The sequence below is a fragment of the Alnus glutinosa genome, chromosome 2 (assembly GCF_958979055.1).
Source record: "Alnus glutinosa chromosome 2, dhAlnGlut1.1, whole genome shotgun sequence".
Taxonomy (NCBI): domain Eukaryota; kingdom Viridiplantae; phylum Streptophyta; class Magnoliopsida; order Fagales; family Betulaceae; genus Alnus; species Alnus glutinosa.
In genome coordinates this window covers 31,683,624-31,701,178 of record NC_084887.1, presented here as the reverse complement: position 1 = coordinate 31,701,178, position 17,555 = coordinate 31,683,624, and the positions used below count along the sequence as shown (strand labels likewise).

Genomic DNA, 17,555 nt, shown 5'->3' with positions numbered 1-17,555 from the left:
TTTCAGAGCTACCGGCTACCGAATCTGTGACACTGGGATGACTCGAACACCGGCCAAGAACAGCAGACCCTCTCACTGTCTCACCGTTCATATACCACAAACTGTATCCCGGAGTCATTCCCCTACCCCCTGTCAGGTGGGTAAGAACGTAATTTGGAGAGTGACGCTAGTTATTTTGACAGTACTTACATGGACAATAAATTTTACCATTGGCGGCCATACAGTTACTAACGGCAAATTCCACGAACACTTTACACCCGACATTATACTGTGTCGTACCCCTTCGTGCTGACATCCAAGACTTGTCCATATTTCTCTGTACGTGATTTAACAGACCGAAACAAATTAAGATCTTTGATTTGAGCAGTTAAAGTGCTTAAATTCCTTAGAGTATAAACTTATAAAAAAAATAACGTTGCCGTTGCTCTTGTTTTAATTTAATGTTTGTTTTAAACTGTTGATTTCGAGTATTGTTTTAAATTTTTAGAACCTTCTGACATTAACCCTTTTTTTTTTTTTTTTTTTTTTTTTTTTTTTTTTTTCCGAATACAGTAAAATTCATCTATATTCATATCACAATTGCAATTTTTATAACCTTCTGACATCAACAATTAAACTTAAAACGAAAAAAAAAAAGAAAAGAAAAAAAAGGGTAAGACGGTGGTCGATTAAAGTGTTTGAATTTGACATTTGTTCTAAAATGTGGACAGCGTATATTATGTTAAATACGTCTTGTCGAAGATTCAATTTTTATTTTTTATTATTATTATTTTTTTTCCCAAAGAAAGTAAAATTCATCTATATACATAGCACTTTCAAATTTTTATAACGCTCTCACATCTAACAATTAAATTTAAATTAAAGAAAAAAAAATATTAATAACTTGGCCAATTAAAGTGTTTGAATTTAACGTTTGTTTCAAACTGTGGATTTCATATATTATTTTAAATCTGCATGGTCAAAATACAATTTTTTTTGACACTGTGGACAGTAAAATTTATCTATATTCATAGTACCTTAAAATTTTTATAACCTTCTCACATCTAACAATTAAACTTAAATTAAAGGAAAAAAAATATTAATAACCTGGCCAATTAAAGTGTTTAAATTTGGCGTTTGTTTTAAAATGTGAATTGCGTATATTATGTTAAATACGTCTTGTCGTAGGGTCAATTTTTTTTTTTTTTTTTTTTCCCGAAGAAAGTAAAATTCATCTATATTCATAGCACCTTAAAATTTTTATAACGCTCTCACATCTAACAATTAAAATTAAATTAAAGAAAAAAAATATTAACAACGTGGCCAATTAAAGTGTCTGAATTTAACATTTGTTTCAAACTGTGGATTCCGCATATTATTTTAAATTTGCATGGTCAAAATGCAATTTTTTTTACACTACGGACAGTAAAATTTATCTATATTCATAGCACCTTAAAATTTTTATAACCTTCTCACATTTAACAATTAAACTTAAATCAAAGAAAAAAAATATTAATAACATGGCCAATTAAAGTGTTTGAATTTAGCGTTTGTTTCAAATTGTGGATTATGTATATTATATTTTAAATTTGCATGGTCAAAATGCAATTTTTTTTACATTGTAGACAATAAAATTTATCTATATTCATAGTACCATGTAATTGTTAGAACATTCTCACATCGACATTTAAACTTAAATTAAAGAAAAAAAATATTAATAATGTGGCCAATTAAAGTGTTTGAATTTAGCGTTTGTTTCAAACTGTGGCTTCCGTATATATATATATGTGTGTGTGTGTGTGTGTCCGAAGGTACCAAATTCTTCTTATAAATCTGTAGTCTCCTCACATGAATAGTTAAAGTTAAAAATGAAATATAAAAACGTATTCGTCGCTATTGCTTATTTTTGACCTTCGTTATAAATTGTTTAATACAAATAATATTGTAAATGGTAGACGGTAGCAAATTTGTTTAAAATTTGTTTCCAAAAAAACAACACAATTTATAAATATTAGTAGCACAATATATATATATATATACATATATATATATATATATATATATATATATATATATATATATATATATATATATATATATATATTCATAACACAAATTATTGATTACAATTATTGATTTTAATTTTAGTTAGTCACTGTTGGTTACGATCATTTTATAATTAAGTTAAAATGATGGCGAATTTGTTTCTTCTGTTTTTTTCAAAAATTACCAAAAATAATAATAGCACCACAAATTCATAGCACACTAAAATATATCACAAATCTTCTCAAATCAACAATTAAGCCAAAAAAGAAAAAGAAAAAACAAAACAGCACATAAAGAAAACATCATATTTTCCATGCATAATGACCAACCGCAGCAAAACCAAAAAAAATATATATCATATATATACAAACCCAACAAAATCAGTAACGTTGCATGAAAAAAAAAAAAAAAAGTTCATTATTGCTATATCCACGTACTGGAAAAGAAATAAAATTAGGAAAATATCAAAACAAATACATTTAAATGTACCAAGTTCATTATAGCAAAAATATCAAGAAAAAAAAGTAAAAATTATTCACAATGGATTTTGTGAGTACTTGCATTTTTTGGGGAGAAAAAAAAAACGTTAGTCAAGCTACTGTACAAACCGAGAGAGAGAGGTAATTGAGCTGAGAGAGAGTGCACTACCAGAGCTGTGTCGCCGGCCGAAGTCTGCAGGACGATAGGCCCTTTAGGTTATATATATATATATATATATATATATATATATATAGAGAGAGAGAGAGAGAGAGAGAGAGAGAGAGAGATATTAGAGAGAGGGGGATTTTATGCGAGAGAGAGGATATGAGCGAGAGTAGAACACACTGTGGGCGGTGGAGGAAACCACGCCGAAGGGAAGGTTGGGCGCACGGTGGTTGGGTTGCTGGACGGTTGTGCTGTGACGGAAAGAGAGAGAGAGAGAGAGAGAGATGATCGAAATGGGTAGCTTCCAGAGGAAGCTACCCATTTAAATCTATTATTTTTAAAATTTAATAATATTTTTTTTCGTATTTTTTTTAAAATTATTTTTTGGTTTTAAAATGTGGCCAGGTGGCGCGCAAGAATTGTCCCACGCAGCGCATGTGGCCCAATTTTTGCCACGTGGCCAATCTGGGACGTGGCATTATGCTACGTCCCAATTGGGCAACGTGTATTAGTAATACACGTCGCCCATCGTATTATTTTTTTAAATAAATTGATCATATATATATATATATATTATGTATTTTTAAACACAAAGACAAACCCTAACCCGGCCCTAAGTGTATGTACTATACATAGTGCTAAACCTTAAGCCCTAAACCATAAATCTAAATCCTAAACCCTCAAACTAAACCTTAACCCTAAAACTAAACCCTAACCCTATGTATATATACTATATATATAAAATTTTTAACGTGAATAATTTAAAAATGTATGTATATATATATTTGTAAAACGCAAATATGAACCCTAACCCTAAGAGTATGTACTATACATAGTACTAATTAAGCCCTAAGCCCTAAAGCATAAACCCTAACCCTAAAACTAAACCCTAACCCTAAGTATATATACTATATATAGAACTACCCTAGGGTACGTTAGAGTTCAATAAATATTTATATACCTATAAAAAGTATATATGTTGAAATATATAAAGTAATATTAATTTTTTAACGTGAATAATTTTAAAACGTATATATATATATAGTACACAAAAGTAAACTCGTACTATATATACGTTCGCATACTATATATAGCACAAATATAAGGTTAAGGTGGTATATAAATATTATATGCACAATATAAGGAACTAAACCCTTAAACTCTAAATATTCTATTTATATATAGCACAGAACCCTAAAACCTAACCCTAAATGTATATACTATATATAGACATAAACCCTAAGGTTAGGGTATGTACGAGCCATTATGCATGTATATAGTTTCTAAACCGCTTACGTGCATTATGCATGTATATAGTATTAATTATAGGTTTTTAATTTTTTATATATATTTTTTTTATACAAGGATTTTTAAGGCGATAGTGTACAAAACTAAACCTTAATTTGGTACTTTATATATATATATAGCACCAAATTAGGGTAGTTATGTACAATATGCATATATAGCCATAAACCTTAAGGTTAGGGTATATACGAATCATTATGCATGTATATGGTTTCTAAACCGCTTACGTACATTATGCATATATATTGTATTAATTATAGGTTTTTTATTTTTTATATATATATATATTTTTATACAAGGATTTTTAAGGCGATAGTGTACAAAACTAAACTCTAATTTGGTGCTATATATATATAGCACCAAATTAGGGTTTAGTTATGTACAATATGCATATAGCACTAAACTAGGGTTAGGATTCTATTAGTAAAATATACCATTAATACTTGTGTGTGTGTATATATATATGGGATAATTGCACCGGAGGTCCCTGTGGTATACTATAATTATTTTTCACTCCCTAAGGTTTAAAAAGTTCATGGGAGGTCCCTGTAGTATGCAATAATAACGTTTTAGTCCCTACGTCGATTTTCCGTCCATGAAATTGACGGATTCTGTTAGCCCGCCACGTCAGACCCACTCAGAAATCGACACGTGTATATTTGTTTTCAAATTAGTTTTTAGTCGTTTTTTGGATTTTCCACGTCGTCTGGGGTTGGCCACGTCGGCTAACTAGAGTTTAGTAAATTTTAGAGCTGACTTCTTTTTCCCCAACAGTAAAAAAACTCCATTTACTCCGCCACTCTCCATAATCGCACAGTTTTGGTCCCTGATACTGATACCCGTAGCCGTCCGTCTTCTTCGCCAGTTCACGGTCTTCTTCGCCGGTCACGCTGTCACTCGTATTTCTTCGCCGGTCACGCTGCGCAGCCCATCGTCTACTTCGCCGGTCACGCTGCTCGCCCTATTGTCTGCTTCGCCGGTCGTCGACGGTATTGTTGCTATTCTTCGTTTTTTTTTCATTCGTCTTTGCCGGTCACCACCATTTGGGGGTTTTTGTTCCACTGGGGATTTCTGTATGTATATTTTTGTTGAGAACCAAAAATCAGTCTGTAGAACAGATTTTTGTTTAGGGTTTACTCTGTTCACCTGAAATGTTGGAATTGGTTTGTGTTGATGTTTAATTGTTTCGGAGTTGGAAATAGATGGGTTGAAGATAGATGAGTTTGATCGGCCACTGATGGGATTAAATAGAGGTTGGAGACAGTGGGTTCCAAAAAATTTGGCTTGTTTGTGGGGCTTGTGGGGCTTGTGGGGCTTCTTGTGGGGCTTGTTTTCCCCATTTATTTGTTTGCATCCGTAATGATAGTGATGTTCCACTCTTTTTATATCTCTCGGGCATGCTGCATGTGAATTTGGGTGCCAAAGTTACTGAACTATGCTAAAATATTAACCATTCACATGTGTGGTCCATGTGGTAAAGCATTAACTATACTTTGTGGTCCTCTTATTTCTGTACAAAAATATTCAAGAAAGCCTGAAAATTAATCTGACCAAACTCATAATATTTTTTGTTTGAAAGACAGAAATTTTTAGTTTTGAATGAGAAACAGTGTGGAATTGGATTTGGAACCACTTTGTTAATTTGAAGTCATTTGTCTTTTGATTTAGATGTCTTCAAATTGGTCATCATCGGAAAATTACAGTGAAGCGCCAGCACGGGAATGCTACTGTGGTATGAAAACATATTTAAGGACTTCATGGACGAGGAAAAATCCTGGAAGACGGTTCTTTGGATGCGCTCAATACAGCAAAGGCCCACATTGCAAATATTTTGAATGTTTTGAACCACGCATTTGTGAACGTGGCTGCGAGGTTGTATACGAATTGAGGGTGAAGATTAAGACTATGGAAGAAGAACGTCGGAAACAAGCAAAAAAAGAGAAGCGATCGAATGTCATTTTGTTTATGTCATGGGGAATAATTGTTGCTCTTTTGTTTGGTTTTATGTGTCCTGTTTAGATCACTTTTGTTCATCTTGGAGGTGGTGTTTGTACTAAGTGGTTGAGATGTTGTCTGGTTTTATGATGTGTCCTGTTTAGATCACTTTTGTTCATCTTGGAGGTGGTGTTTGTACTAAGTGGTTGATATATTGTCTGGTTTTATGATGTGTCCTGTGTAGATCACTTTTGTTCATCTTGGAGGTGGTGTTTGTACTAAGTGGTTGATATGGACTTGGAAAAAGTAGGTCAATGCTTTTTGTGTTTCTTAATTTAACTACTTCTTCTCTTCCTGTACTCCATTGGATTGATGTCATTGTAATTCCCAAACCAAAGGCACCAAGAAGTGCATTTTGTGTAGTTAAAGCCTTATCCTTAGTAGTTCCAATTATATAACTTGTAAATATAGTTTCTTTACTACTTGAATCAGAGATTCAATTGGATTTCTGTAACTTGAAAACTGAATGCTGAAATATTGTGTCTTTGCAATGTAGGAGACTTAATTTTTGTGAATTGATTTGCAATGTAGCACATGTGAATTGATTTGTGCTCTTAGATTAGGCTTAATTTTTTTTTGATGTATCCTGAATGCCTGCTAAATACACATTGGATTGAAAGATGACCCACTCGTGCTTTCATAGAAAAAGATGACCCACTCGTGCTTTCCTTCTTTCATTCTGGCAAAAGAAAATTTTATTACTAACTAGTGGCAAGAGAAAAATAAAATACCATTATCAATTACCACCATACATGAACAAAATACCATCCAACAAAATACCTTATAATTACAACCATACATCAACAAAATACCTTCCAATTACCACCATACATGAACAAAATACCTTATAATTACAACTATACATCAACAAAATACCATCCAACAAAATACCTTCCAATTACCACCATACAAGAACAAAATACCTTATAATTACAACTATACATCAACAAAATACCATCCAACAAAATACCTTATAATTACAACCATACATCAACAAAATACCTTCCAATTACCACCATCTTGTTCCTAACCAAATACCATCCAACAAAATACCTTCCAATTACCACCATATTGTTCCTAACAAAATACCATCCAACAAACTACCCCCATACATCCACAAAATACATCATATTGTTCTCGTCAAAATACCCCTATACATCCACAAAATAATACCATCATATTGTTCCTAACAAAATACCACCACACGTCAACAAAATACCATCATGTTGTTTCTTACAAACTACTCAATCATAAAGTACGTTACTCCATTCCTGTACCCCATCATGTTGTGAACCTCTAGTTGTTGTCACATTCCCCCCCTGCAGGGAAAAAAAAACACATCCACACTTAGTAACATATATAGAGAATTAGACTAAATAAAATATATATTATAGAATTAGACTAGTAATATACAGTATTTGGTTGTGAGACTTGCTCATTACTCACACTGCCCTGATTACGCACAGTTTCCTGCATGAAAAGAGAACATACATCAACAAAAGTTTTAAGTTAATAAGCCAAAACTAACATGTATAAATGGCTAATGGCTCGTCCTTACATTTCTTTTCTTTTTGCTCGGTTTCTGCTTATGGATCCGACGGTTTGGCCGCAATGGCTCATGACAGGATCTGACATTATGGCCAATCAACCCACAATTCCCACATCTAACATCATACCCTTGCTTTGTAACTTTATATGGGTGTTGAGGCTCATCTGTTTGCCTTTTCCTAGCTTTTTTAGGGCGTCCAGGTTGAGTTCTCACCAATGGTGGTAGAATGGTGTCAAGGGTAACTTTTGGCCATTCATCAGGGCCAGGCATTGGATGAATTGAAGGAGCATATGCTTTCTTGTATGTATCATACCAATAGCACGCATGCACAAAGTCTTCTGGATTACGCCGGTCAGCGAAAATGGCAGCACATGCATGAGGACATGGAATCCCATTAAGCTGCCATCTACCACAGCTACATGTCATGTTGATAAGATTAACCACCCTCCTTGAACCATAGCAACTGTCTACCTCAAACGCTGCCCCATCTCGCCATTCACAAATGTAATTTCTCTGTAGATCTTTAGACCTCTCCAGCCTTTTTAGGATCTTTGGACAAATCCTATTAGTGGCTTGACTAGCTCCTTCTCTTTTAATGTGATACCTATTCATCAACTGTCTCCTAATTATTTCCAACATAGTTAGGAGTGGCTTGTCTCTGGCATCCTTAATCCAAGAGTTAAAAGACTCAGCAATGTTATTGGATATCATATCAGTTTTGGAATTGGTTCCAAATGCATGCCTTGACCAACCTCTAGGATCAATTTTTTCCAAGTAATCAAAAGCTTCTTGGCTCATACCCTTAATCATATTCAGGTGCCGTTTAAAATCTGGTTCGGTTGTGGCTCTAGCTGCACCAAACAACTCATCTTTAAATGCTCTTCCTTTCCACCCTTTTTGCTTAAAATTGGCATGCAGATGTCGGATACAAAACCTATGTTCAACCTTAGGGTACAGAACATCAAATGTATCCATGAGACCCTGCAAAAGAGACAAATATATCACATTAGCATAGTATCTTTCTCAGAATCATGCACTTTAAGAAAATGGTTCAAATATATCACCTTCTGCCTATCAGACATAAATACCCATCCACGCTCTTCAATAGGGCCAAGGCAGTCAAGAAGACTAGCCATAAACCATGTCCATGATTCTCTACACTCGGATTCTACAACAGCATAAGCAATTGGGTACATGTCATCATTCCCATCCCTGCCTACTGCACATAATAATTGTCCCCCGTATGGACCCTTCAAATGGCAACCATCCAATGCAATCATCGGCCTGCATCCAGCAATCATACCTTTCTTGCATGCATCCAAACATATAAACATCCTATGAAAATGAATGTCGTCTTTTAGCAAACCACACATGCTGCCCGGATTCCATTTGTGAACCGCTGCAGCATAGTCCCGACTGTTTTGGTAGTGCTCAACCTCACTCCCATATACCTTCTTCATGGCAATTGTCTTGGCTCGGTAGGCAACCCATTTTGGAATGCTAATATTGTAGTCCCTTTTAACTCGCTCTCTCAAAGCGTATACAGTCCATGTGGGATCGTCTCTAAACTCCTCAAGGTATTGATTTGCGATCCAATGCATGTTGGCTTTTTTGTTCTCATGATGCGTGCCACAATTGTGCTTATTGACAAAAGTTTTAATTTGTATGGCATCTCGTTTGTTTGACAGAGACGCATGAAGCCGCCACCCACACTTTAGTTTGCACACCGCTGTCACTCGTATTTTATCATTGTGTTGGTACACAAAATCGAACCCATTCTGAATGGCAAAAGTCTTAAGGGCAGTCTTCAACAATGCTGTATTTGGAAATCGGATCCCCTTTTTCAGCTTTATTTTGCCTTTCAAATCATTCTCAGTGAAGTCTGAGTATCTTATCTTCTTGCGCCTAGACCGAGAGGCATTTGCATCGTCAGACTCTGAGGATAAACTATCCATATCCCGCTCACTATCAGCGGAATCAGTTGAGATGACATCCACATTTGGTGCATTAGAGGTTGCACCAACCCCAAACCAATCAAAGTTGTTGTGAACATCCCCTATGTTTTTACCTCTCCCAACATTTGTGTAAAGATCTTCTTCCTCAGCATCAGTTGTCTCATATTCACTTAAATTTTCATCCCCACTAGCTTCATAATCAGGATCATCAGATGAGTCCTCCCCAACACCTTCCTCCTCCCCAACACCCTCCCCAACACCTTCCTCCTCCCCAACACCCTCCCCAACACCTTCCTCAACACCACCATCTTCTACTAAACCCTCATCCCCAACCCCTCTCTCAACATCAGCTGGTTGTTCAGTTGGGTCAATTAAATCAGCCACATCAGTTTCATGATCCACGTATAAGTGCAACACTCTTGTATTCTTTGTTTGTATCATACCAATCAACTCAATAACATCACTATCATTACGGATGTGATGAAGTCCATTGTCTGACCACTCATCGTCAAGCTTACACCAAAACCCACTATGATTCCTGTACCCCAAACTATGTAGCTTTTTTCCCCAATGCGTAATCGATAATAGGTCTTCGTCAATTTCTCCTTGGTCATATATCTCGCCTCCGACGTAGGTCATGCGTAGATATTCGGGGTAACCGCCACAATAAATGAGTACTCTTACCATTTCTGCAACAATATAAAAAAGTTATTAGATGAGTACACTTGCAACTTAATTCTTAATTTTTTTTTTTTTTTCTCCCAACATAGTTCAAATTCCCAAAACACAAATAAAACTAACATGGGCCTAGGAATTTGAAGCCAGCCCCCTCAACATCACAATCAAACATAGTCTAATGAAACTGCGGTGTTTTAGTAGTGTTGAAAGTGAATGTGACAAAGAAATGAACAAAACAAAACAAAACAAAACAAAAGCACAACTTTTAAGTATGTGTCATAGTAACAACAGGAAAAGGGAACAAAAAAACATAGTATAATGCTTTCCATTACGTGAATTAAACAATGTCAAATACATGTCCCACTTGTAATTATCTGTTTCAATGAAAAAAAAAAAGATATGGAACTATCACCTACCCACGTGTTCAATCGGTAATGGACCACAAAGTATAGTTAATGCTTTACCACATGGACCACATATGTGAATGGTTAATATTTTAGCATAGTTCAGTAACTTTGGCACCCAAATTCACATGCAGCATGCCCGAGAGATATAAAAAGAGTGGAACATCACTATCATTACGGATGCAGACAAATAAATGGGGAAAACAAGCCCCACAAGAAGCCCCACAAGCCCCACAAACAAGCCAAACTTTTTGGAACCCACTGTCTCCAACCTCTATTTAATCCCATCAGTGGCCGATCAAACTCATCTATCTTCAACCCATCTATTTCCAACTCCGAAACAATTAAACATCAACACAAACCAATTCCAACATTTCAGGTGAACAGAGTAAACCCTAAACAAAAATCTGTTCTACAGACTGATTTTGGTTCTCAACAAAAATATACATACAGAAATCCCCAGTGGAACAAAAACCCCCAAATGGTGGTGACCGGCAAAGACGAATGAAAAAAGAACGAAGAATAGCAACAATACCGTCGACGACCGGCGAAGCAGACGATAGGGCGAGCAGCGTGACCGGCGAAGTAGACGATGGGCTGCGCAACGTGACCGGCGAAGAAATACGAGTGACAGCGTGACCGACGAAGAAGACCGTGAACTGGCGAAGAAGACGGACGGCTACGGGTATCAGTATCAGGGACCAAAACTGTACGATTATGGAGAGTGGCGGAGTAAATGGAGTTTTTTTACTGTTGGGGAAAAAGAAGTCAGCCCTAAAATTACGAATGGCCAACCCCAGCCCTAAACTCTAGTTAGCCGACGTGGCCAACCCCAGACGACGTGGAAAATCCAAAAAACGACTAAAAACTAATTTGAAAACAAATATACACGTGTCGATTTCTGAGTGGGTCTGACGTGGCGGGCTAACAGAATCCGTCAATTTCATGGACGGAAAATCGACGTAGGGACTAAAACGTTATTATTGCATACTACAGGGACCTCCCATGAACTTTTTAAACCTTAGGGAGTGAAAAATAATTATGGTATACCACAGAGACCTCCGGTGCAATTATCCCTATATATATATATATAAGGACTTATACGAGATTTGACTAAATGAGGAGAGTTAAAATAAAGAAACTATATAAATTGTTAAAGTATAAAATATAAAAATTTATTTATAGTACGTCCACAACTGTAAACCCTAACCCTAATTAGGGTTAGGGTTTACTTATAAGTATACTTTAAGGCCTTAAACCCAATATACTATTTACATATAACACAGAACCCTAAAACCTAACCCTAAGTGTATATACTATATATAGTCATAAACCCTAAATATATATACACGCATACTATATATAGCACAAATATAAGGTTGGGGGGTTGGGGTATATACGAGTCATCATGCATGTATGTAGTAATAATTATAAGTTTTTTATTTTATTTTATTTTTATAAAAAAATAAAATTAAATACAAGGATTTATATGCATTGTGTACAAAATTAAACCTTAATTTGGTTAAGGATCAATAAATAAAATATACCATTAACACTTATATATATAAGTCCTTGTGGACTTATACGAGATTTGACAATAATATCCAAAGTTGAAATAGTTGTATTATATTGAACTATTTTCTTTAAAGTTTATTTATTTTGGGAAAAAAAAAAATTCCACGTGGCATAATGACACGTGGAGGACATATGGCCATGTGTCCAAATTCCACATGACTATGTGGCCACGTGCACTAATCCACGTGGTTGATTTTGGCCACGTGGCTTTCAGACACACGGCCACATGGTCGCGTCACATAATTATACGTGTCCAAATGACCACATGCATTAAGCCACGTGGCCATGTGGCCACGTGCATTAGGCCACGTGGCCACGTGTATTAAGCCACGTGGCCATATGGGCATGTGTATTAATCCACGTGGCTATGTGGACACGTGTAATTAATACGCGTTGCGACATGGCCACGTGGATCTATTACACTCGGCAATGTTGCCACATGTACTAAATACACGTGGCCAAATGGCTATTTCATCTTTTCTACTATATCTAGCCACGTGGTTATATGGCCACGTGGCTACAGTAACGTCTACTGTAGCCACGTGGCGAATATCTTGTTTTTTTGTAGTGCATGGAGGTCATTGTAAATTGGTGAAATCACATGGATTAATTTTACATTTTTTTTTTCCTAATATTAATACAAACATCACAAATTAGGGTGGTTTAATTTATTCCTATTGAGATAAGAGTTACAAGAGCTCAAAAGATAAGAGTTACAATCACTTAGGAGACAATAGTTACAAGATTGTTTGTGTAAATTAAGTTCATTGTTGTTAATATAAAATTAAATAGAAAAGACGTGTAACGTTCAAAGTACTCTTTCTCTATAAATAGAGTCTTGTATACAATCAAATATGTTGGGGGGCTCCACCCCCCAACTTAAGGGATGGAGCTCATCATCAGAAAGTGGGCCAGCCATGATGTCATCAGGAACACATGGTAAGGTAACAAATTCTCCATAAGGTGTCGAGGTAAGTCTAATACTATTATAGAGATGCTTGGACCCCGACGTGCTGTGCTGGGGTTAGTTCGGAGGGCCGACGGGGCCATGGAATTTAGAACCTCGAACGAATTGTTCAAGTTTGGAAGTCCGAGGTTGCTAGTAAGGAAGAAGCCGAGGAAAAGGGGGAAAGACATTAAATGTTCAGTATCTACTTCATTTATTAGTATCTTGAGCATTTATTGTACATTATCCTTGACCGGTCAAGAATAGTCCTCGCAAAGGGAAGGAGTCTATATCTAACGCCGACTTGTCTCCCACAAATCATGCCAAGGTTCAGAAAGTACTGTCTAATTGCCGCCTCAGTGATAACTCACACGTGCCAACATTTAATGAGAAGATCCCAAATATCTTAAGGCATTAAATGTTGGGCAGGGCAAGAAAGATAGGATATATAAAGAAAGTATTACTCAGGTAAACTAATGATTTAATCTCATTTATTTTTCATTAAGACTCTTGCTGAGTTGTTCATTGGAGGATGTGCTGCCAGCCAACCTCCGACGACTCTTTATTGTTTTGCAGATTGCATTTTTTCTCAACCGAAGACCCAATCAACAACCGATGCATTACCATTCGGAAGCTGTCATCAACAAAATAATCAAGGAAATATGTAGTCAAAGAAAATACTTTGACGTGTAAATATAGATTATAAGGCGAACCACCTTAATTCTCTGTATCTAATATCTCTCTTCCCTTATTTTCATCTCTTTCTTATATTATGCATGCTTTCTTACAATTCCACTGGCATACATGCGTAAGTAATTATTATCGTCGATCGACTTTTAATCGCCAGCATCAATCCTCTACGGTTTCAACTTTCAATGCAGGTTGCCATACATTGCTTCGAGCTCATGATCATTGTGGGGTCTCGAATAACAACCCCCCACTTAATTCTTGAACCTTTTTGATATTAATCTGGAAATCTTTCAACTTCTACAATTCTTGGATATTCAAATATATATTCATGATCAACTGATCTTACTGCTTCTAAAGGGTCATCATGCATGCTGTCGAGGCGACAACAGAATATTGATCGATATGATTAAGAACCAAAGCCAAATCACTCTGTCGAGGCCAGGGAGGCGACAATAAAGAACCAATTTAAGCTGTCATGATCATATTCATGCTCCACCACCTGATCATCACTCGTGCGTCCTCATCCATGATTTGACGTCCCTGATCAGGCATATAGTGATAATGGAGATGCTGTCGAGATTTAGCTGAACTACTCGACACCCGACTGTCCCGTCGTCTATTATTTACGCTTGCTCAGTGCGCCAAGAATTGTGTATCACTCTTCAATATTCCACAAAACGCGCATACATATCATATATATATAGGATTCGACACGGCTTACGTCCGGTAAAACAAACAACAGGACATTCCTGAGTGTGACTCAGCATTAATGGGATATTTTGTCTTATCAAAAGATTTTAGGATCATATATATATATATATATATATATATATATATATATATATATATATATATATATATATTTTAAGTTTGGGGATACATTGTTAATGCATGGGACGGTAGTTTGAGGGTGTACGTAAACTTTTTTTTCTTAATTATTCAATTTGTGCTTGATTGCTTTTTTCTTTAATTAAGGAAAAAGAAACTTATGGATAAGGAAGGCAACAATGCAATATCTGTGTCTCTTTGTGTGCGTGCAAAAATTATTGTGTGGATTTTCTCTTCTCCTCTAGAGACAAGTGGACCTTGGGGAAAAGCAATAGATCGAGTCGTTATTTACGTGCATTGCCTGTCTTTCTTTTTCTTTTTGGGCTTCTCTCTATAAACAAACAGGGACTTGGGGGAAATTAAGGAAGCTTTTATCTGGTGATTTTGTTTTTTCATATCCGACAATGATTCAATAACTGGCGTTGCGGTCGTTTTGCATGGCCGGCAGCTCAGGTATCTAATTCTTTGTTTCTCTCTTCGATCATCTCTACAAATTAGGTCACAAATCAGTTCTTATATGTAATTAATTCTTCACAATTTTCTTAAGATATTGTATTTCATCGATCGCCACAAACATCCATACTTGCGACTCTGTGATGGGTTTTCTTGCCTTTGCCATAGCAGCCAACTTGGTGATCAGAGATAGTCTCCCTAAGAATATGGGAAAATTGATTCCACTTCCAATGGATGTGGTGGTACGCCGCCTATTCTGTTTGTTATTAATTAATTAATTAAAATGATTCACTTAGAGTATTACACGTAATGCATTCACACCAACTAACTTGTAATTAGCTGGATTTACTACATAATTATTAACTAACATTATTAATATCGATCGTACTAGATATTGTTAAATACATTATTAACTAACATTGATGTAATTAAAGAGCTTCCAAGAATAATGATAAAACTTTAAGAACACTCTCAACAACTTTCTGACTTTAGGAAAGCTGTTGAGAGTGTGCTATAAGATATGATGGAAGCGGACAAGGTAGAGATCGAGCCAAAGGTTAAGGGAAAAGGTTGATCAGTGAGAGAGCATGCTGACCCCTCCATAATATCCCCCAGGTCATAGAGTCCGACAACAGATAAAGGTCATCAAAGCGTTTTCCTTAAGTGGCGTATATGATTTTCACAAATTAAAAGAAAATGTTTGGTTTCATTTTCTTGCATAATGTTTTGTTCATTTCTGTACAAGAGATGTACAACATTTAATCAATAGAATCATTTATAGGTTTTACAGATTTAATGATAAATTTATAAAAGAGATATAAGGGAATAACATCGAATACAAATTTTTTTGGCAAAATATTTGTTTTATTTAAGCACTTGTTAATTATTATTTTTTTTTTAAAAAAAAAGGTACTTGTTAATTGGAAGTTGAAAAATGACATAAAGGCAACTTTTACGGGCACGCCACCACTTTCTATGATAGACGTACAATTGAAAATGCATTATTTGAAATTTGGGTCCATTATTTATTTATTTATTTTTTTAATAAATAAATGAACATTTTATTACTAGCAAACAACAACGTACAAACAAAGACCCAAAACTAGGCCAACAAAACAACAAACCTAGAACAACAGAAACTCCTATTAATTCTTGAAATAACATTTATAGTACAAGAATTCTGAATTGGTAAGTTTTAGTAGCTAAAACATTTTTCCTTGAGCCATAAAAAGCTATATGGGGTCGCACTATTTGGTCTAATCTTACGGAAAAAGAATCTGATTTTTGACATAGTTATCTTTTATGAATTATTCAAGATTCAACTTGTTTTGTTCTAGGCCTCGGCAATTTAATTCAATCGGATAATCCACATATTTGCTTAATAAATGCGGAGATAAACCGCCGTTCCTCTCCGGCCATTTTAAGTAAAATTGAGAGAAACATTTTACATTCATGTTTTATTTTATTAGTGTCACATCATTTAAAAAATTTTAAGATAAATTTACGTTCTTGTACCCTTTTAAAAATGATGTAACTTTTAAAATTACCATTATTCTTTTCATCATGCACCCTTAAAGCATATAGTGAAATTTGTTGGGAATAATTATAAAAAAATCTCCCCAAACTACCAGCCGTTTTTAAAGTAGCCCTCTTGAATTACCAAATGTATTAATATGAACCCCCAAACTACTAAAGAGTGCCAAAAATGTCCATTTTATTGAAATATTCCTATAATACTCTAACCATGTATCGTATATTCAATTAAAAAATAATAAAAATTAAAACAATTTAAAAATCAAAGAAACATTAAAAATATTAAAAAAAAAAAAAAAAAATCAAATTTTGGCCATTGCCACTCCCATTTTTGCCAATGGGGGTTACTAGTCACCCCATTTTGGCCAAGGGATAGCCACCCCCATATACGGTCGGTTTGTCGCTGGCCGAACCACTCCCATGACCCTTGTAGATGGCTTTCCCAAAAAGTAAAATGGGAGTGGCCGAAACCACCCTCAATTGGGCTAGGGGAAATTTTGACAGTGTTTTAGGGTATTTTGAAATTTTTTGACAGAATTTAATTAACGAAAAATTCTAACGGAGGGTTGAAAACTTGAAATTGAAAGATAGATACCCAAAATTAATACATTTTAAAATTTGAATACTTAAATAAAAAAGTAATAAAAGATAAAGAGTAAGCCGAATTTTCCCAATTAAAACCATCCGTTTCCTCCCTATAAGCCGGCTACCGCTACTATAATCCAAGATAGATTAATTAATTACCTGATTAATCGTTATTCTTTTTTTCTGCTTTAGCAATTGTATCATATTCTTTCATAACGAACAGATGCCAACAAAGATTTGCCTAGTGTTCCTTCCTATGTGCCGGCTCCCTACGTACACTTCAAGACAAAAGGTCTTGTTATGACAAGAAAATATAATTGTTTACTTTGGGGCAAACCAAGAAGCCCCCATTAATGGAGTTGTACACATTGTATTTGTAACCCTCTTCG

The 17,555-nt window shown here is 35.3% G+C and overlaps 1 protein-coding gene across 1 annotated transcript; it reads right to left on the bottom strand.

Moving 5' to 3' along the window:
• Positions 1 to 7,214: 7,214 nt before the first annotated feature.
• LOC133860506 (uncharacterized) lies at positions 7,215 to 10,161 on the bottom strand. The gene is made up of 4 exons (XM_062296096.1): positions 8,584 to 10,161; positions 7,529 to 8,500; positions 7,384 to 7,440; positions 7,215 to 7,289 (listed from the first exon to the last, which is right to left on the bottom strand). Exons 1-4 carry the CDS (start codon positions 10,159 to 10,161, stop codon positions 7,215 to 7,217), a joined length of 2,682 nt encoding a protein of 893 aa, XP_062152080.1.
• Between the last annotated feature and the right edge of the window lie 7,394 nt (positions 10,162 to 17,555).